This window comes from Hypanus sabinus, chromosome 6 (genome assembly GCF_030144855.1).
Source record: "Hypanus sabinus isolate sHypSab1 chromosome 6, sHypSab1.hap1, whole genome shotgun sequence".
NCBI classification, from domain to species: domain Eukaryota; kingdom Metazoa; phylum Chordata; class Chondrichthyes; order Myliobatiformes; family Dasyatidae; genus Hypanus; species Hypanus sabinus.
The window spans coordinates 181,433,739-181,457,480 of NC_082711.1; the positions used below are offsets into that span (position 1 = coordinate 181,433,739).

At 47.1% G+C, this 23,742-nt stretch overlaps 1 protein-coding gene across 2 annotated transcripts in view; it reads right to left on the minus strand.

Moving 5' to 3' along the window:
• The window catches only part of poldip2 (polymerase (DNA-directed), delta interacting protein 2), a 65,043-nt gene that overhangs the window by 22,270 nt on the left and 19,031 nt on the right, over positions 1-23,742 (minus strand). For both annotated transcript variants that reach the window (XM_059973748.1, XM_059973747.1), the window contains exons 5-7: positions 15,802-15,877; positions 13,763-13,870; positions 775-911 (exon numbers count right to left, since the gene is read on the minus strand). In XM_059973748.1, coding sequence (XP_059829731.1) covers positions 775-911; positions 13,763-13,870; positions 15,802-15,877 — 321 coding nt within the window. The remainder of the gene's footprint in view (positions 1-774; positions 912-13,762; positions 13,871-15,801; positions 15,878-23,742) is intronic.

Here is a 23,742-nt window from a genome sequence, read left to right on the forward strand (position 1 = left end):
AACCAGCTTACCATGATCACACTTACTTGTAGGATTTTATATTCAATACCTCACCTTCCAGTCAGTCATACCCACCCACTCCATCTACTATGTCACTCTCCACTACATCATTTCCCCTGGTCCAGAGTTGTGCTGTCACGATACTCTGTTCCCATTGGTGGCAGAGTCTCTGATCTATTTATTTATTTAAAGACACAACACGGTAAGAGGCTCTTCTGCCGATCTTTCAAAGAACACCTTTCTCTCTGCTCCAGATCTCTCAAGCACTTTTTTTTGGAGTAATCACAGCCAACTCTCCTGCATAATTCAGTTCATCTTCCCCCATCCACCTCCTCAGTGAAATGACTGAGCCCTCTCCAACTCTTCCTACCTAGTGCCTCCTCACCCACTCAGTAAGTGCAGGCTCTCCCCAAAATCCTCTTACTCTTGCCCAGTCGACCCTCGCGTACTTCAGCTCTTTCAATGGAAGATACGAAACCATGTGCTGGAGTGATACTAAACCACAAATTCCAAAGTGTAAAATTAAACTCAAGAGTATGTCTCCTGACTTTGCATGTTCAGTAAAGGTCGCACAGCTTTACCCGCATGCCCAGGTAGAATGTTATAATTGTGACCCTTACCCGCATGTCCACGTAGAATGATATAACTGTGACCCTTACCCGCATGCCCACGTAGAAGGGTATAACTGTGACCCTTAACCGCATGCCCATGTAGGAGGGTCTAACTGACCCTTACCCGCATGCCCATGTAGAAGGGTATAACTGTGACCCTTACCCGCATGCCCATGTAGAAGGGTATAACTGTGACCCGAATGTTCTCAGTTGTTTCTCGATGAACATCAGACAGTTCCAGCCAGGGATGGTTCTTCTCCTGCCATGCACGCAATGTGTCTCTGGCTACAAATGGCAGAGCTGGGGGTGGAGGGAGGGGTTGAGGATTAAATAATGCAGTAGATTAATCAAAAATTCAGTGCATCAGGACAAACAAACTGGAAATGATTGTACAAACTCATTTCATCCAGAAATTTAAGTGTATGCCAGCTTTCTCACCATTGCTCTTACAAGAACCAACACAGCCTGAAGCATATCTCCACTGTAAAGTCACCAAAGAATGACAAATTTCAACAGATATACCATGGAGAGCATTCTAACCGGTTGCAACACCACCTGGTAAGGAAGGGTTACTGCACACGATTGGAAAAAACATGCCGAGGATTGCAAGCTCAGCCAGCTCCATCACGGACACTCGCCTCCCCACCAGAGGACATCATCAGAAGGCGATGCCTCAAGAATGTGGCATCCATCATGAAGGGTCCTGGCAGCCTGGGACAAGCCCTTTTCTCATTGTTATCATCAGGGAGGAGTACAGGAGTTTGAAGGCAGATACTCAACATTTTAGGAAAGGATTCTTCCCCTCTGCCATCAATTTTCTGAACAATGAACCCATGTACAATAACCCACATACCACCCTCAACTGTCAGATAACTGGTACCCACCCTAACCCACACACCACCCTCAACGGTCAGATAACTGGTACCCACCCTAACCTACAACCACCCTCAATGGTCAGATAACTGGTACCCACCCTAACCCACACACCACCCTCAACGGTCAGATAACTGGTACCCACCCTAACCCACACACCACCCTCAACGGTCAGATAACTGATACCCACCCTAACCCACACACCACCCTCAACGGTCAGATAACTGGTACCCACCCTAACCCACACACCACCCTCAACGGTCAGATAACTGATACCCACCCTAACCCACACACCACCCTCAACGGTCAGATAACTGGTACCCACCCTAACCCACACACCACCCTCAACGGTCAGATAACTGGTACCCACCCTAATCCACACACCACCCTCAACGGTCAGATAACTGGTACCCACACACCACCCACGCACCACCCTCAATGGTCAGATAACTGGTACCCACCCTAACCCACACACCACCCTCAACGGTCAGATAACTGGTACCCACCCTAACCCACACACCACCCTCAACGGTCAGATAACTGGTACCCACCCTAACCCACACACCACCCTCAACGGTCAGATAACTGGTACCCACCCTAACCCACACACCACCCTCAACGGTCAGATAACTGGTACCCACCCTAACCCACATACCACCCTCAACTGTCAGATAACTGGTACCCACCCTAACCCAAATACCACGCTCAACAGTCAGATAACTGGTACCCACCCTAACCCACACACCACTCTCAACGGTCAGATAACTGGTACCCACCCTAACCCACACACCACCCTCAACGGTCAGATAACTGGTACCCACCCTAACCCACACACCACTCTCAACAGTCAGATAACTGGTACCCACCCTAATCCACACACCACCCTCAACGGTCAGATAACTGGTACCCACCCTAACCCACACACCACCCTCAACGGTCAGATAACTGGTACCCACCCTAACCCACACACCACCCTCAACGGTCAGATAACTGGTACCCACCCTAACCCACACACCACTCTCAACAGTCAGATAACTGGTACCCACCCTAATCCACACACCACCCTCAACGGTCAGATAACTGGTACCCACCCTAACCCACACACCACCCTCAACGGTCAGATAACTGGTACCCACCCTAACCCACACACCACCCTCAACGGTCAGATAACTGGTACCCACCCTAACCCACACACCACTCTCAACGGTCAGATAACTGGTACCCACCCTAATCCACACACCACCCTCAACGGTCAGATAACTGGTACCCACCCTAACCCACACACCACCCTCAATGGTCAGATAACTGGTACCCACCCTAACCCACACACCACCCTCAACGGTCAGATAACTGGTACCCACCCTAACCCACACACCACTCTCAACGGTCAGATAACTGGTACCCACCCTAACCCACACACCACCCTCAACGGTCAGATAACTGGTACCCACCCTAACCCACATACCACCCTCAACTGTCAGATAACTGGTACCCACCCTAACCCAAATACCACCCTCAACGGTCAGATAACTGGTACCCACCCTAACCCACACTCCACCCTCAACGGTCAGATAACTGGTACCCACCCTAACCCACACACCACTCTCAACGGTCAGATAACTGGTACCCACCCTAATCCACACACCACCCTCAACGGTCAGATAACTGGTACCCACCCTAACCCACACACCACCCTCAACGGTCAGATAACTGGTACCCACCCTAACCCACACACCACCCTCAACGGTCAGATAACTGGTACCCACCCTAACCCACACACCACTCTCAACGGTCAGATAACTGGTACCCACCCTAACCCACACACCACCCTCAACGGTCAGATAACTGGTACCCACCCTAACCCACACACCACCCTCAACGGTCAGATAACTGGTACCCACCCTAACCCACACACCACTCTCAACGGTCAGATAACTGGTACCCACCCTAACCCACACACCACTCTCAACAGTCAGATAACTGGTACCCACACTAACCCACATACCACCCTCAACGGTCAGATAACTGATACCCACCCTAACCCACACACCACCCTCAACGGTCAGATAACTGGTACCCACACACCACCCTCAATGGTCAGATAACTGGTACCCACCCTAACCCACACACCACCCTCAACGGTGAGATAACTGGTACCCACCCTAACCCACACACCACTCTCAACGGTCAGATAACTGGTACCCACCCTAACCCACACACCACCCTCAACGGTCAGATAACTGGTACCCACCCTAACCCACACACCACCCTCAACGGTCAGATAACTGGTACCCACCCTAACCCACACACCACTCTCAACGGTCAGATAACTGGTACCCACCCTAACCCACACACCACTCTCAACAGTCAGATAACTGGTACCCACCCTAACCCACATACCACCCTCAACGGTCAGATAACTGATACCCACCCTAACCCACACACCACCCTCAACGGTCAGATAACTGGTACCCACACACCACCCTCAATGGTCAGATAACTGGTACCCACCCTAACCCACACACCACCCTCAACGGTGAGATAACTGGCACCCACCCTAACCCACACACCACTCTCAACGGTCAGATAACTGGTACCCACCCTAACCCACATACCACCCTCAACGGTCAGATAACTGGTACCCACCCTAACCCACACACCACCCTCAACGGTCAGATAACTGGTACCCACCCTAACCCACACACCACCCTCAACGGTCAGATAACTGGTACCCACCCTAACCTACAACCACGCTCAACGGTCAGATAACTGGTACCCACCCTAACCCACACACCACCCTCAACGGTCAGATTACTGGTACCCACACACCACCCTCAATGGTCAGATAACTGGTACCCACCCTAACCCACACACCACCCTCAACGGTCAGATAACTGGTACCCACCCTAACCTACACACCACCCTCAACGGTCAGATAACTGGTACCCACCCTAACCCACACACCACCCTCAACGGTCAGATAACTGGTACCCACCCTAACCCACACACCACCCTCAACGGTCAGATAACTGGTACCCACACACCACCCTCAACGGTCAGATAACTGGTACCCACCCTAACCCACACACAACCCTCAACGGTCAGATAACTGGTACCCACCCTAACCCACACACCACCCTCAACGGTCAGATAACTGGTACCCACACTAACCCACACACCACCCTCAACGGTCAGATAACTGGTACCCACCCTAACCCACACACCACTCTCAACGGTCAGATAACTGGTACCCACCCTAACCCACACACCACCCTCAACGGTCAGATAACTGGTACCCACCCTAACCCACACACCACCCTCAACGGTCAGATAACTGGTACCCACCCTAATCCACACACCACCCTCAACGGTCAGATAACTGGTACCCACCCTAACCCACACACCACCCTCAACGGTCAGATAACTGGTACCCACCCTAACCCACACACCACCCTCAACGGTCAGATAACTGGTACCCACCCTAACCCACACACCACCCTCAACGGTCAGATAACTGGTACCCACCCTAACCCACACACCACTCTCAACGGTCAGATAACTGGTACCCACCCTAACCCACACACCACCCTCAACGGTCAGATAACTGGTACCCACCCTAACCCACACACCACCCTCAACGGTCAGATAACTGGTACCCACCCTAACCCACACACCACCCTCAACGGTCAGATAACTGGTACCCACCCTAACCCACACACCACCCTCAACGGTCAGATAACTGGTACCCACCCTAATCCACACACCACCCTCAACGGTCAGATAACTGGTACCCACCCTAACCCACACACCACCCTCAACGGTCAGATAACTGGTACCCACCCTAACCCACACACCACCCTCAACGGTCAGATAACTGGTACCCACCCTAACCCACACACCACCCTCAACGGTCAGATAACTGGTACCCACCCTAACCCACACACCACTCTCAACGGTCAGATAACTGGTACCCACCCTAACCCACACACCACCCTCAACGGTCAGATAACTGGTACCCACCCTAACCCACACACCACCCTCAACGGTCAGATAACTGGTACCCACCCTAACCCACACACCACTCTCAACGGTCAGATAACTGGTACCCACCCTAACCCACACACCACTCTCAACAGTCAGATAACTGGTACCCACCCTAACCCACATACCACCCTCAACGGTCAGATAACTGATACCCACCCTAACCCACACACCACCCTCAACGGTCAGATAACTGGTACCCACACACCACCCTCAATGGTCAGATAACTGGTACCCACCCTAACCCACACACCACCCTCAACGGTGAGATAACTGGTACCCACCCTAACCCACACACCACTCTCAACGGTCAGATAACTGGTACCCACCCTAACCCACATACCACCCTCAACGGTCAGATAACTGGTACCCACCCTAACCCACACACCACCCTCAACGGTCAGATAACTGGTACCCACCCTAACCCACACACCACCCTCAACGGTCAGATAACTGGTACCCACCCTAACCCACACACCACCCTCAACGGTCAGATAACTGGTACCCACCCTAACCTACAACCACGCTCAACGGTCAGATAACTGGTACCCACCCTAACCCACACACCACCCTCAATGGTCAGATAACTGGTACCCACCCTAACCCACACACCACCCTCAACGGTCAGATAACTGGTACCCACCCTAACCCACACACAACCCTCAACGGTCAGATAACTGGTACCCACCCTAACCCACACACCACCCTCAACGGTCAGATAACTGGTACCCACCCTAACCCACACACCACCCTCAACGGTCAGATAACTGGTACCCACCCTAACCCACACACCACTCTCAACGGTCAGATAACTGGTACCCACCCTAACCCACACACCACCCTCAACGGTCAGATAACTGGTACCCACCCTAACCCACACACCACCCTCAACGGTCAGATAACTGGTACCCACCCTAACCCACACACCACCCTCAACGGTCAGATAACTGGTACCCACACACCACCCTCAATGGTCAGATAACTGGTACCCACCCTAACCCACACACCACCCTCAACGGTCAGATAACTGGTACCCACACACCACCCTCAATGGTCAGATAACTGGTACCCACCCTAACCCACACACCATCCTCAACGGTGAGATAACTGGTACCCACCCTAACCCACACACCACCCTCAACGGTCAGATAACTGATACCCACTCTAACCCACACACCACCCTCAACTGTCAGATAACTGATACCCACTCTAACCCACACACCACCCTCAACGGTCAGATAACTGGTACCCACCCTAACCCACACACCACCCTCAATGGTCAGATAACTGGTACCCACACACCACCCTCAATGGTCAGATAACTGGTACCCACCCTAACCCACACACCACCCTCAACGGTCAGATAACTGGTACCCACACACCACCCTCAACGGTCAGATAACTGGTACCCACCCTAACCCACACACCACCCTCAACGGTCAGATAACTGGTACCCACCCTAACCCACACACCACCCTCAATGGTCAGATAACTGGTACCCACCCTAACCCACACACCACTCTCAACAGTCAGATAACTGGTACCCACCCTAACCCACACACCACCCTCAATGGTCAGATAACTGGTACCCACCCTAACCCACACACCACCCTCAACGGTCAGATAACTGGTACCCACCCTAACCCACACACCACCCTCAACGGTCAGATAAGCTTGAGTAATCTGTTGGAGTTTTTTGAGGGTGTAACAGGGATGTTAGATGAGGGTAAGGAGTGGATGTTGTGTACCTAGATTTTCAGAAGGCATTCGATAAGGTGCCACATAGGAGATTGGAGAGTAAAATCAGAGCTCATGGCATTGGAGGCAGGGTTTCAACATGGATAGAAAACTGGTTGGCAGATAGAAAGCAAAGGGTAGCAGTGAATGGGTGTTTCTCGGACTGGCTGGAGGTGACTACTGGGGTACCACAGGGCTCTGTATTGGGACCACAGCTCTTTACGATTTAGATGAGGGCATTGAAAACTATATCAGCAAGTTCGCTGACGATACTAAACTGGGTGGCAGTGTGACATGCGAAGAGGACGTTAGGAGAATACAGGGAGACTTGGATAGGCTGGGTGAGTGGGCAGATACTTGGCAGATGTCATTCAATGTGAATAAATGTGAAGTTATCCACTTTGGAAGTAGGAACAAGAGGGCAGAGTATTGTCTGTACGGTGTAGAGTTAGGTAAGGGAGAAATGCAAAGAGACCTAGGAGTCCTAGTTCATCAGTCAATGAAGGTGAATGAGCAAGTGCAACAGGCAGTGAAGAGGGCAAATGGAATGTTGGCCTTTATTACAAGGGGAATTGAGTACAAGAGCAAGGATGTCCTTTTGCATTTGTACAGGGCCCTGGTGAGACCACACCTGGAATATTGTGTACAGTTTTGGTCTCCAGGTTTGAGGAAGGACATTCTGGCAATTGAGGAAGTGCAGCGTAGATTCACTAGGTTGATTCCTGGGATGGCAGGGCTGTCTTACGCAGAGAGATTGGAGAGATTGGGCTTGTACACGCTGGAATTGAGGAGATTGAGAGGGGATCTGATTGAAACGTTTAAGATAATTAAAGGATTTGATAGGATTGAGGCAGGAAATATGTTCCAGATGTTGGGAGAGTCCAGTACCAGAGGGCATGGATTGAGAATAAGAGGTCAGTTATTTAAAACAGAGTTGAGGAAGAACTTCTTCTTTTCCTGAGAGTTGTGGAGGTGTGGAATGCACTGCCTCGGAAGATGGTGGAGGCCAATTCTCTGGATGCTTTCAAGAAGGAGCTAGATAGATATCTGATGGATAGGGGAATCAAGGGATATGGGGACAAGGCAGGGACTGGGTATTGATAGTGAATGATCAGCCATGATCTCAGAATGGTGGTGCAGACTCGAGGGGCCGAATGGTCTACTTCTGCACCTATTGTCTATTATCTATTATCTATAACTGGTACCCACCCTAACCTACACACCACCCTCAACGGTCAGATAACTGGTACCCACCCTAATCCACACACCACCCTCAACGGTCAGATAACTGGTACGCACCCTAACCCACATACCACGCTCAACAGTCAGATAACTGGTACGCACCCTAACCCACATACCACCCTCAAAGGTCAGATAACGGGTACCCACCCTAAACAACAGACCACCCTCAACGGTCAGATAACTGGTACGCACCCTAACCCACATACCACGCTCAACAGTCAGATAACTGGTAACCACCTTACCAACACACCACCCTCAAAGGTCAGATAACGGGTACCCACCCTAAACAACAGACCACCCTCAACTGTCAGATAACTGGTACCCACGCACAAACATACCACCCTCAATGGGCAGATATCTGGTACTCACCCTAACCCACACACCACCCTCAACGGTCAGATAACTGGTACCCACCCTAACCCACACACCACCCTCAACGGTCAGATGACTGGTACCCACCTTACCAACACACCACCTTCAAAGGTCAGATAACGGGTACCCACCCAAACCCACACACCACCCTCAACGGTCAGATAACTGGTAGTCACCCTAACTCACATACCAGCTTCAACATTCAGATAACTGGTAGTCACACACCCACACAAATACCCAAAGCAACACACAAAAAATGCTGGAGGTACTCAGCTGGCCAGACAGCATCTATGGAAAAGAGTAAACAGCCAACTTTTCAGGCCAAGATCTTTCTTCACGATTGGAATGAAAGGGGAGAAGTCAGAGTAAGAAGGTGGGGGGAGAGGAGGAAATGCCATTTGATAGGTGAAACCAGGACCATTAGAAGATCATAAAACATAGGAGCACACATAGGAGACATAGGACCATAAGAGAATTTGGCAGGTGAATGTGTGGCTGAGGAACTGGGTGGGGGGTGCGGTGGGCAGGAGTTCAGATTTCTGGACCACTGGGATCTCATCTGGGGAATGGATGACCTGTACAAAAGGGACAGGTTACAGATGAACCTGAGGAGGCAGGGCTGCTACAGCTGTTCAGGAAGGGTTAAACTAATTTGGCAGTGGGATGAGTAGTTATTTTAAACAGTGGCAGTGAGACTGCCAGCAAGGAGAGGCTGATGATAGGGCAAAATTGCAGTCAACAGGATGAGTTGTAATGTACATGGGGATTAAATCAAGAAGGGTGATGAATACAGGACTGAAGTTGTTACATATGCACATAGCATACAGAATAAGGTAAATGAACTTGTAGCACAGTTACAGACTAGCATTTATGATGTGGGTATCTCTGAATTGTGATTGAAAGATTATAGCTGGGAGCTTAACATCCAAGGTTACACATTGTATCAAAAGGACTGGCAGGTAGATGGGGGGTGGCGTGGCTCTCTTGGTAAAAAAATCAAATCAAATCATTAGAAAGAGGTGGCACAGGGTCAGAAGGTGAAGAATCTTTGTGGGTAGAGCTAGTAACTACAAGGGTAAAAAGACCCTGATGAAAGTTTTTTTTAATTTACAGACCACCGAACAGTTGCAAACAGGTCGTCTACAAATTACAATTGGAGATAGAAAATGCATGTTAAAAGGGCAATGTCATGATAGTCATGGGGAATTTCAATATGCAGGTTGATTGGGAATATCAGGTTGGTGCTGGATTCCAAGAGGTGGAATTTCTAGAATGCGTACGAGATGACTTTCAGAGCGCCCATGGTTGAGCCCACTAGAGGACCAGCTATTCTGGATTCAGTGTTGTGCAATGGCTCAGTAAGACGTAAGAGCTGATTGTGGACTTCACCAAGGGTAAGATGAAGGAACACATACCAACCTTCAAAGAGGGATCAGAAATGGAGAAAGTGAGCAGCTTCAAGTTCCTAGGTGTCAAGATCTCTGAGGATCTAACCTGGTCCCAACATATTGATGTAGTCATAAAGAAGGCAAGACAGCCGCTATACTTTATTACAAGTTTGAAGAGATTTGGTATGTCAACAAATACACTCAAAAACTTCTATAGCTATACCATGGAGAGCATTCTGACAGGCTGTATCACTGTCTGGTATGGAGGGGCTACTGCAACAGGACCGAAAGAAGCTGCAGAAGGTAGTAAATCTAGTCAGCTCCATCTTGGGCTCTAGCCTACAAAGTAATAGAAACATAGAAAACCAACAGCACAATACAGGCCCTTCAGCCTACAAAGTTGTGCCGAACATGTCCCTAACTTAGAAATTACTAGGCTTACCTATAGCCTTCTATTTTACTAAGCTCCATGTACCTATCCAAAAGTCTCTTAAAAGACCCTATCGTATCCGTCTCCACCACCGTTGCCAGCAGCCCACTCCACGCACTCACCACTCTCTGAGTAAATAAATTTACCCCTGACATCTCCTCTTTACCTACTCCCCAGCACATTAAACCTGTGGCCTCTTGCAGCAACCATTTCAGCCCTGGGAAAAAGCCTCTGACTATTCACACGATCAATGCCTCTCATCATATTGTACACTTCTATCAGGTCACCTCTCATCCTCCGTCGCTCCAAGGAAAAAAGGCCGAATTCACACAACCTATTCACACAAGTTAGGCCAGGTGATGGAAGTGTGTGTAGGGGAACACTTTGATTCCAGTGATCATAACATCATTAGTTTCAACTTGATCATGGATAAAGATAGATCTGGTCCTTGGGTTGAGGTTCTAAACTGGAAAAAGGCCAAATTTAAAGAAATGAGAAAGGATCTAAAAAGCATGGATTGGGACAGGTTGTTCGCTGGCAAGGATGTCGTTGGTAAGTGGGAGGCCTTCAAAGGAGAAATTTTGAGAATGCAGAGTTTGAATGCTCCTGTCAGGATTAAAGGAAAAGTGAATAAGGATAAGGAACCTTGGTTCAGGTGCAGGTCAGTGGGACTAGGCAGAAAAATGGTTCGGCACAGCCAAGAAGGGCCAAAAGGCCTGTTTCTGTGCTGCAATGTTCTATGGTTCTAAAAGATGGAATACAAAGGCAAGCTGGCCAATAGGATTAAAATTTCTTTAAATATACGAAGTGTAAAGGCAAGAGTAGGTATTGGACTCCTGAAAATAAATGCTGCAGGGGTACTAACGGGAGACATGAAATGGCAGACGAACTGAGTAAGTATTTTGCACCACTCTTCACTGTAGAAGACACTAGCAGTATGCTGAAAATTCAATTATGTCAGGGAACAAAACTTTACTGAGTGAAGTTGCCAGTTACTGGGAAGAAAGTGCTTGGAAAACAGAAAGGTCTGAAGGTAGGTAAGTCACATGGACCAGATAGTCTACGCCCTAGAGGTTCTGAAAGAGGTGGCTGAAGAGATTTTGGAGGCATTAGTAATGATATTTCAAGAATCAATTGATTCTGGCATGGTTCTGGAGGAGTGGAAAACATCACTCCACTCTTCAGTAAGGGAGAGAGGCAAAAGAAAGGAAATTATAGGCCATGTAGTCTGACCTCAGTAGTTGGGAAGGTGTTAAGAGTCAATTGTTAAGGATGTGGTTTTGGGGTACTTGGAGCACATGATAAAATACACCCAAGTCAGCATGATTTCCTAAGGGAGAATCTTACCTGATAAATCAGTTGGAATTCCTTGAAGAAATAAAAAGTGGGATAGACAAAGGAGAATCAGTTGATGCAGTGTACTTGGATTTTCAGAAGGCCTTTGAAAAGGTGCCACATATAAGGCCACTGAACAAGAGCCCATGATATTACAAGACATATACTAGTGTGGATAAAACAGTGGCCGATTGGCAGGAGGCAAAGAGTGGGAATAAAGGGGACTTTTTCTGGTTGGCTGCCAGTGACTAGTGCTGTTCCACAGGAGTCTGTGTTGGCACCGCTTCCTTTTACATTATATGTCAATGCTTTGGATAATGGAATTGATGGCTTTGTGGACGAGTTTGCCGACAATACGAAGATAGGTGGAGGGGCAGGTAGTGTTGAGGAAACACAGAAGCTACAGATTAGGAGAATGGGCAAAGAAGTGGCAGATGGAATACAATGTCGGGAAGTATATGGTCATGCACATTGGTAGAAGAAATAAAGGCATGGACTATTTTCTAAATGGTAAGAAAATTCAAAAATTTGAGATGCAAAGGGACCTGGTAGTCCTCGTGCAGAGTTCCCTAAAGGTTAATTTGCAAGTTGAGTTGGTGATGAGGAAGGCAAATGCAATGTTAGCATTCATTTTGAGAGGACTAGAATATAAAAGTAAGGACATAATGTTGAGGCTTTGTAAGGCAGTGTGAGGCCTCAAGGAGTACTGAGAGTAGTTTTGGGCTCCTTTCCTAAGAAAGAGTGTGCTAACATTGAAAGGGTTCAAAGGAGGTTTATGCAAATTATTCTGGGATTGATAGGTTTATCATATGAGGAGCATTTGATGGTTCTGGGTCTTTACTCACTGAAATTCAGAAGAATGGGGGGATATCACTGAAACCCATTCAATATTGAAAGGCCTCTACAGAGTGGATGTGGAGAGGATGTTTCCTATATTGGGGAAGTCGAAGACCAGAGGACACAGCCTCACAACAGAGATGAGGAGGAATTTCTTTAGCCAGAGAGTGGTGGATCTATAGAATTCAATGCCACATACAGCTGTGGAGACCAAGTCATTGATTATATGTAACGCAGAAGTTGAGAACTTCTTGAACAGTCAGGGCATGAACAATTATGGGAGAAGGCAGGAGATTGAGGCTGAGAGGGAAACGGATCAACTATGATGAAATGGTGGAGCAGACTCAATGGGCCAAATGGCATAATACTGCTCCTATATCTTATGGTACCTGGCACCATCAAGTGTCAAGTAATTGAGCTATATGGAACATCACTCAAGCCCAATCCTGTACATGACTCATTTGGGACCTGGCCTGCTTTACCCCATTAGTTCACACTGCTAATGTGAATGCAGAGAAAATTGGGTTGACTCGCCTATGTGGCAGGAGCTTGACCATGATCAAACCTAGGCCCACAACATTTCTATAGGCCATCAGTAAATCCTTCATTGTGATTAATTGTGAGTTGTACAGTTCATCTCACCAAATGGATGGGATTCATGGATTTGAATGACAAAGGAACTGCAATCTGAACCAAGCAGAAACAGCTCCCTTTCAGTCTTCCTCCCACATTGTCTATTACAGCTCTGCTTTGTTTCAATCTTTTGCTCACAGTAATACAAGGGCAAAACAAATCAACCTGAGTCACCTTGAAAACAGAGAAACTTGCAGCTTCAAACGAGAAGCTAACACTGCAAAGCTGACTCATGCCTGCACACAGCACAAACTTTAACCAACCTTTTGCCGAGTCATATGAGAGAAATCTATCGAACAACTCGTGCTGGATGGGACTTTTATCCGACGAACTGTAAGGCAGGATGTCCTCATGGCTCACATAGTCCAAACCTAACACAAGGCAAACGTTCACATCAAAAGGCTTGTAAGTCTTGACAGCAAGAGTTATCATGTAATAGTGAATCTGTGGAATTCATTGTTGCCGACAGCTAGAGTATATTGGGTACATTTAAAGCAGAAGTTGATAGGTTATTGATTAGTAAGGGTGTCAATGGTTATGGGGAGAGAATGGGGTTGAGGAAGATAATAAATCAGCCATTTTGGAATGGGCTGAATGGCCTAATTCTGCTCCTATGTCTTACGGGCTTATGTTCAATTGTGGGAAAAATGGTATCTATAGATCTGGGCAGAATCAACCACTTGCCACATAACTGTGCACATAAACTAGAAACTTTACACCCACCAATTCAATTTACAGCCCACCCACCCCCTGTAACAAATTACTATACATAAAATTTCATTATAACACACCACAGGGTAATTCAGGAAATTTAATAATAAAGCACAAAGAATAGTGATAAAACACTAACCCAAGATACTGTATGATTTACAGGAAATAGTGACGGATTCATACAGTTATATAAAATAGAAACAGGCAAACAAATGATCTAAACATTGGCCGAGTAGTTGGCAGTGAGTGAGGAGGGAAGATCAACAGTCAGCTCAGTTGTACAGTTCAGCCTGAAGAAGTGAACATTATACATTAGAGAGGTGCTTCAAAACAAGGGAACATACAATAAATGAAACTACTGGGGGATGTGTAGAAACAGTGCACTTAGAATGCATGTTCACCTCCATAAAGGGAGAAATGTGGGTAAAATGGCACATGAAGTGAGACACAGGAGATAGGAACAGGAAGATTGTTGTGCCACAACTCAAGTTGTGGTTGCCATATTGAAAGGATAATATACTTTGGTTCTATAGGGTACAGAGTAGGTCCCGAAGGATGTTGTCAGCACTGGAATACTGCAACTGGGCGGGGAAACTGGATTGCTGGGGTAATTTCCTTTGGAGCAGAAAGTAACTGAAGGAAGATTCACCTGAAATGGAGAGGGAGGAAAACCTGTTTCCAATAGCAGAAGAATCAAAAAAATAGGGGGAACCACAGATATAAATTAATCAGTGGAAAGAGAGACAAAGAAAGGGAATCTGGAATTCAGAAACCCTCATCATACTTATAATTGAATATGCACGCAATCCCCATATACACACATTGGGAGGGAGTATTAGGTTGGGTATATTCCTTTTGAACAATGTCAAAATAGCCCCCTTTTTAGGTGTAACTTTCCTACTATTCCACAACTGTTCATTTGCTTTCTGAAGATAGACGGAGGCTCGATGAGTTATAAGGGACTAATGCACCACAGGATATCCAACATGCAGAACTTGCTGAAGGAGAACTGGGTAACTGCAATACTGCTGAATGTCAGGAGATGGTCGCTAGCGTTTGGCACAATTATTATTTGTTGCAACAACTTGTCTGTGCTCTATCCAGATCTAGTTGCAGCAGACATGTGCATTCCTTCAAGCTTGTCTTTGCTCTATCCAGATCTGGCTGCACATAGAATGTGAATTCCTTCAGCTCTGTCTGTGCTCTATCCAGGTCTAGCTGCAGTAGACATGCGCATTCCTTTTGCTCTGAGGACTAGTGAATGGAACTGTAAACAATGACCACCCTCCTCACTTTTGACCTTACAATGGAACGACTGGCATGGATGACTCATTTGGAGATACTGGGCTTTAGACACTGCCCAAGGTAATCCTGTGGCAAGTAACATCCTGGACAATGTCCATTATCAGAGCTTTCACTCACAACTGACATGATGTGGTCATCACAATGTCCGTGTACTCACACAGTCTATCCTTGTGGTTTTCCTCTCAATATCCTGGGCATTTTAACCAACCACAGCAACCTGATTGATTTCAGCAAACAAAAGCATGGACTCCTGCCTTAAGAACAGACACAGGTTTAAACCACTCACCTGGAATAGCATAAAGGGCTCTGCTGTCATCATGGTTAGCAAGAAAAGTCACGGCTTCAGTCTGTGACCTCTGAGACTGAAATAGAAACACAGCAGTTACATGTTGGGACACAACAGTAAACTAGCAATGGTCAACCTTTAGATCATTAATTCACCTCTTGCAGCATTTATGGCACAGATTCTCAGCAGGAAGACTGGCTCAGTCATGAAGAGAAAGCTTGTATTAAATTAAAGGGTATTGTGTATTTAATATACCAGTAATATTTGTGTAATATTGTAAATATATTGTTTAAGCATTCTTTGGTGTTTAAATAATTCATTATGGTTATATGTATGAAATATGTGAATTGCAGACATCAAATAATCAAAGTAAAAACGAAGATAGACTAACATTTGTGGCTCTCTTGTTTTCTTTTCAATTAGTTTTTATGTTTTTGAGTTATAAAACATAACATGATGATGAGGTATTTTAAAAACAAACTTGAGATGACTACCTGCTCATTGAAGCGCAGCAAGACATTAGTTAAAAAAATACACAGCAAGCAATGATCAAGCTAAAAAAAAGCACAACACAATTTTATTTTCTTAAGACCAGCATGTTTTCTTTGCAAAAGGGAAGACTACAAAGTTTAAAAAAGGCAGAAAATGGAAGAATTCATGGTTCATAAACAGTGAATACTGGGTGATAATAATTTAAAAAAAAGAGCAGGAACAGCTGGCAACATTGGAAACACTGATATGTTTGATTGCTCAACGGACAACTGGCTCATGTATACTGAGCTAATTGAGAAATATTTTGAAGCAAATGAAATAGCCAACGAGAAGTGCTAATTTTGCTGAGTAGATTGGGTTTAAAGCAATACAGTTTGCTTAGAAACTTAACTCTTCCAACCAAACCAGCTGAAAGGAGCTTTGCCGATATCGTGAATTTAACGCAGGGGCATTTAGAACCAAAACCATTGTTGATTGCAGAATCCTTTAGGTTTCATAGTGGAAACCTAGGTCATTTTCTTCGGCAGTTTAATGGGGGCACAACTGCGCAAGCGCGTGTAAGTCAGACCGTGAGGCAGCGGGAGTATTTAAAGAGAACAGTTTGTGGAAGTAGGTCATTTTCTTCGGCAGTTTAATGGGGGCACAACTGCGCAAGCGCGTGTAAGTCAGACCGTGAGGCAGCGGGAGTATTTAAAGAGAACAGTTAGACGGAGTGGGCGACAAAGTAGAGGGAGACAGAGTAGGAAGGCTTTGTCTTGAGAGGCTTCGGCAAGCAGAGACTGAGGACGAGCGTCACTCCAAGTGAGGTAAGGCCGGGTAAGTTCCTTTCAAAGGAGAAAGTTTCAAAAGTTGAGGCACGTATTGGGTAGGTCATGGCAGCTGAGATCGGCCCCGTGGTTTGTTCATCCTGCAGCATGTGGGAAATCAGGGATACTTCCTGTGTCCCTGACGACTATGTGTGCAGGAAGTGTGTCCAGCTGCAGCTTCTGGCAGACTGCATTGAGCATCTGGAGCTGCGACTGGATTCATACTGGAGCATCCGCAATGCTGAGAAAGTCGTGAATAGCATGTTCAGTGAGTTGGCCACACCACAGGTAAAGGCTACACAGGCAGAAAGGAAAGGGGTGGCCACTAGACAGCGTAGCAGTAGGCAGGTAGTGCAGGAGTCCCCTGAGGTCATCTCCCTCCTAAACAGATATACTGTTTTGGATACTGTTGGGGGAGATGTCTCATCAGGGGAAGGCAGCAGCAGCCGAGTTCACTGCACCATGGCTGGCTCTGTGGCACAGGAGGGAAGGAAAAGGAGTGGGAGAGCTATAGTGATAGGGGATTCAATTGTATGGGGAAGAGATAGGGGAATAGATAGGCGTTTCTGCAGCCGATGGTATGTTGCCTCCCTGGCGCAAGGGTCAAGGAAGTCTCTGAGCGGCTGCAGGACATTCTGGAATGGGAGGGTGAACAGCCAGCGGTCGTGGTGCACATAGGTACCAACAATATAGGTAAAAAACGGGATGAGGTCCTACAAGGTGAATTTAGGGAGTTAGGAGATGAGAGAAATGATTCTTAAGGAGTCCATTTAGAATGTGCTGACACAGAAAGAACGTGCAAAGCAACTTGCAGGGCAACGTATAAACCAATTTGCAAAATCAGGATGAAACAATAGCTTGCTGATTAAAGAAGCGATACGGGTAACGGGAAGACATGCTTAACGGTTGAACAATAACGGTGTTAATGCGCTGAGGCTGATAAGTGGGCCAAAGGGGTAATCACATTTGTAATTTTGTAATGAGATTAAAGAAGAATGTAGGGTATAAAAAACTGTGCAAAGTGTAATTCGGCACTCAATCTAGCAGGAGCTGGTTGGGTCCGACTCTGCAGACTCGAAAAATAAAGTTTACCGTTCTGCAAATTGCTGAGACTCAGTGTGTTTCTGACAACGTGGGGGCTCGTCCGGGATCCACACTCCGGCCGCGGTGGACACGAGGAAGGACATCGGAGACGGTGCACCCCGCCGAGTTTGGCGGTCCCTGACTCCTTGCTCGTCGCTCCCGCGCGGCTTGAGCGAGTGATATCCGGACAGCGCAGAGCGGTAAACGGGGAGAAGGGGACAGTACCTGGTACTGGAAGTCCCCAGGACGCACCGGGTAAGTGCCTACTATTATAGTAGAAAGGTGCGGGAATAAGTAAGGACGGAGAAGACCGGGATCGCTACCCGGGGGTCCTCCTGATTAAGTAAGAGCGGAATAAGATGGGAGGGGGTGGCTCTAAAAAGAAAGAGGAAACGGAGAAGACCGGGACCATACCCGGGGGTTCCTCCTGATAGCCCCCTCGGTAGAATGTTTGAGAATTGGGGATGTGGAAGACTAAAAGGGAAACAAAAGAAAAAAATGATACAGTACTGTTTAATTTGGTCGAAACAGCCGATAGAAAAACCTGCGGTCTGGTGGCCGCGGCTTGGGTCTGAGGAGGATTGGGTACGACAAGCCTTAAACATTTACGTTAATTCAAAACCAAATGTAAAACCGGAAGAAATTGCTTATGCTTTTTGTTGGGCTCCCTGGCCAGGAGTAACAACAAAGAGTTTTAAATTGGGCATTAAAGGGGAGCGGAAGTGGGACCCACTCGATCATTTACCCCCTCCCTATGTCCAGCCTTCTGCGCCCCTTGCGGGAGCAGAGGGAGGACGTGAAGAAAGTGAAAAAACAGAAGAAATAGACCCGGAGAGGGAAGAGAGGGATGTTAGGGAAAAAGCAAAAGCAAGGATCGAAACAAGGAGTGTGACAGGAGCAGATAAGAAAAAGAAAGACGAATTAAAAAAGGAAGAGGTACAGCTGTGTCCCCTTCGAGAGGTTCCAATGGGAGGAGAACGGGGAGGAACAGGATTTGTAAACATCCCTCTGACAAGTACCGAAGTACGAGGATTTAAGAAAGATATGAAAACTTTATTAGAAGATCCAATGGGACTGGCAGAACAGTTGGATCAATTCTTAGGACCTAATGTTTACACTTGGGAAGAAATGCATGCGATTATGGGAACGCTATTTTCTGCACAAGAGAGGCAAATGATACGACAAGCTGCAATATCAATTTGGGGAAGGGAACAGCCGAATGAGTTACCGGGGGACCGGAAATTTCCAGTAAACGACCCACAGTGGGACAAACAAGCAGAAGAGAGAAGACGGCAATATCCCATTGCCATGGAAGGGAGGAGGGGATTACAACCTGTAATTGAGACATTAGCATCAGATGGACTCCTGGAAGAATGTATGTCACCCTTTAATACCCCCATCCTACCGGTCCGAAAGCCCGACGGCACGTATCGAATGGTTCAAGATCTGAGAGGCTTAAATGCGGTAGTCCAAACACGATACCCGGTAGTGCCTAACCCCTATACATTAATGAGCAAAATACCTCCTGAACATGAATGGTTCAGTGTGATAGATCTAAAAGATGCCTTTTGGAGTTGCCCGTTGGAGGAAGGTAGCCGAGATATGTTCGCATTTGAATGGGAAAATCCATTCACTGGGCGGAAGAAGCAACTCCGGTGGACCGTCTTGCCCCAAGGGTTCACGGAGTCCCCAAACCTATTCGAACAGGTACTGGAGCAAGTATTGGCTGGATTCCATTGTACCGAAAAGAACCAACTATTACAGTATGTCGATGACCTACTACTATCGGGACCAGCAGAGGAGGTAGTGCGAGACGATACTATAAGACTCCTGAATTACCTAGGAGAAAAAGGATTGCGGGTGTCCAAGAAGAAACTGCAATTTGTCGAGAAGGAAATAACATATCTCGGACACAGAGTCAGTAAAGGGCACCGCCAAATAACCCCAGAAAGAATAGCGGGAATAACTAAAATACCGCTTCCCAGGACAAAGAAGGAAATAAGACAATTTCTGGGCTTAGTGGGCTATTGCCGGATTTGGATAGAGAATTATACCTCCCTGGTGAAGTTTATGTACGACAAATTGGCAAAGGAAGACCGGGGAATAATCAGCTGGACCGAAGAAGAAGAACAGAAGTTCCGGAAAATAAAAGGGCAACTAATTCGGGCCCCGGTATTAACACTGCCAACACTGGAAAAGCCCTTTCAGCTGTATGCAACAAACAATGAAGGAACTGCGTTAGGAGTACTAACCCAAGAAAAAGGAGGAAAGCGGCAACCTGTGGCCTTTTTATCAAAAATGTTAGACCCGGTATCCCGGGGATGGCCGACGTGCATACAAGCCGTAGCGGCAGCAGCCGTACTAGTAGAAGAAGCACGGAAATTAACCTTTGGGGGAAGAATGACGGTGTATACCCAGCACTCCGTTAGCACCCTCTTAGCCCAAAAAGCTCAGCGGTGGTTGACGGACTCTCGCATACTGAAATACGAAACCATTCTGATGGTCGGGGATGATGTAAGCTTTGAAAGGAACAATAGTTGTAACCCGGCACAGTTCTTATACGGGGAATCAACAGGGGAGCCCGACAAACATCAGAAGGCGAGTGGAAGACCCCCGACGGACGGCAAGTACTGAATAAGGAAGTAACTCGTCATATACTGTAACAACTACAACAACAAAGCCATTGGGGAGTGCAAGCTATGTGCGACACTATCCTAAGGGACTATGTTTGTAAAGGGATATTCACACTAGCTCAACAGGAGGTGTGGGGCTGTTACACCTGCCAAAAGGTAAACAAGAAAATGATGCGTGCCACCCATAAGCGGGGACAAACACTAGCCGTCCGACCGTTCCATCGGATCCAAATAGACTTTACGGAACTACCACAAGTTCAGAAATGGAAGTACCTGTTAGTAATTGTGGATCACTTCACTCGGTGGGTGGAAGCATTCCCAACCACTAAAGCGGACGCCCCTACAGTGGCACGGATCCTATTAGAAAATATAGTCCCGAGATATGGAATAATGGGGTCTATTGATTCAGATAGGGGAACACACTTTGCCTCAAAAACACACCAGCTAATCTGTGACGCCTTGGGAATCCAGTGGAAGCTGCACACCCCCTGGCACCCTCAGAGCTCAGGAAGAGTTGAGAGGATGAACAGTACTTTGAAGACGCAATTGACAAAACTAATGATGGAAACCAAGCTACCCTGGACCAAGTGTCTACCCCTGGCCCTACTAAGAATCCGCACGGCTCCTCGAAAAGATATAGGAGTATCCCCTTATGAAATGTTGTTTGGCCTTCCATATTGGAACAAGGTGGAGGGCTATCCTTCCCTGCAAGGGGGAGATGTCTTTGTAAGGGACTATTTACAGGCACTGTCTCGTTCTTTTGCAGAATTGCGCAGGAAGGGGTTACTCGCACAAACCCCACCTCTGGACTTCGCACTCCACCGAACTCAGCCCGGTGACTGGGTCCTGATTAAGACTTGGAAGCCAGAGAAGTTACAGCCGCTGTGGGAAGGCCCATTCCAGGTGCTACTGACCACCGAAGCCGCAGTAAGGACAAAAGAAAAAGGGTGGACCCACGCCGCGAGAATCAAGGGACCCGTAAAGCCCGAAGAAGGTGCAGAATGGACTTGCGTCCAGGGAGAAGACCCGATGGTGCTAAAGCTCAAAAGACGGACAGAATGAACTTTGGGACTGTAATGTATATACTGCTATTGTTGAGAAGCGCTGAAGGGGGATGTGATAAGTGCAGGACGACGGTAAGGGTGGGCATGACGGTTTTTCCAGGGTCCTTTGTATCACACTCGCATGTAAACGAGAAATGTTATGACTACAACAAAAAGGAGGAGTATGTGGAAAGTTTAATCTAACCAACTGCTGCTTAAAGATAGATGACAACGGAAAGGTGGTTCAAAAAAAATATCAGATAAATAAGGAAACTGGCCCACGTGCCGGTACAGACCTGGAAGCCGCTGGGGTATTGGGACTGGCTGGACGGATGGTTGAAAGGAGGCTGGTGGCGAACCGCTCTAGGGGTTATAGGAGGGGGATTGATGGTCCTCCTTCTGCTACCATGTCTGATCCCCTTCTTGCGGGAGCTAGTAGCTCGGGTGGCAAGACAAGTCATGCAACCAGGGGCCCCAGCTGATCCTGTTCAGGTACTCCTACAAAGGGAAATAGAGCTAGAGGAAGAAGCCTATGTAAACCCGTGGCAAAAGCCCAACTGATAGCACATTCTAAAAAGAAAAAGGGTGGATTGAGAGAAATGATTCTTAAGGAGTCCATTTAGAATGTGCTGACACAGAAAGAACGTGCAAAGCAACTTGCAGGGCAACGTATAAACCAATTTGCAAAATCAGGATGAAACAATAGCTTGCTGATTAAAGAAGCGATACGGGTAACGGGAAGACATGCTTAACGGTTGAACAACAACGGTGTTAATGCGCTGAGGCTGATAAGTGGGCCAAAGGGGTAATCACATTTGTAATTTTGTAATGAGATTAAAGAAGAATGTAGGGTATAAAAAACTGTGCAAAGTGTAATTCGGCACTCAATCTAGCAGGAGCTGGTTGGGTCCGACTCTGCAGACTCGAAAAATAAAGTTTACCGTTCTGCAAATTGCTGAGACTCAGTGTGTTTCTGACAGGAGATAAACTAAAAAATAGGACCACAAAGGTAATAATCTCTGGATTACTACCAGTGCCATGTGCTAGTCACAGTAGAAATAGGAGGATATTTCAGATGAATACATGGCTTGAAAAATGATGCAAGGGGGAGGGATTCAAATTTCCGGGGCATTGGAACCAGTTCTGGGGGGAGGTGGGACTGGTATAAACAGGACGGTCTGCACCTGGGCTGGACTGGAACCAATGTCCTAGGGGATGCGTTTGCTACTGCTGTTCAGGAGGATTTAAATTAATGTGGCAGGGGGGATGGGAACAAGTGCAGAGAGACAGAGGGGTGTAAAATGAGGATAGAAGCAAAAAGTAGTAAGGTGAAAAGTAAAAGTGGCAGGCAGGCATATCCAGGGCAAAAAGCAAAAAAGGCCACTTTTCAACATAATTGTATAAGGGCTAAAGTGTTGTAAAAACAAGCCTGAAGGCTTTGTGTGTCAATGCGAGGAGCATTCGTAATATGGTGGATAAATTGAATGTGCAGATAGTTATTAATGAATATGATATAGTTGGGATCACAGAGACATGGCTCCAGGGTAACCAAGGATGGGAGCTCAACATCCAGGGATATTCAATATTCAGGATGGATAGACAGGAAAGAAATAGAGGTGGGGTAGCATTGCTGATTAGAGAGGTGATTAACGAAATAGAAAGGGAGGACATTAGCCTGGAGGATGTGAAACCGACATGGGTAGAGCTACATAACACTAAGGAGCAGAAAACACTGGTGAGAGTTGTGTACAGGCCACCTAACAGCAGTAGTGAGGTTGGGGATGGCATTAAACAGGAAATTAGAAATGTGTGCAATAAAGGAACAGTAGTTATAATGGGTGACTTCAATCTACATATAGATTGGGTGAACCAAATTGGTAAGGA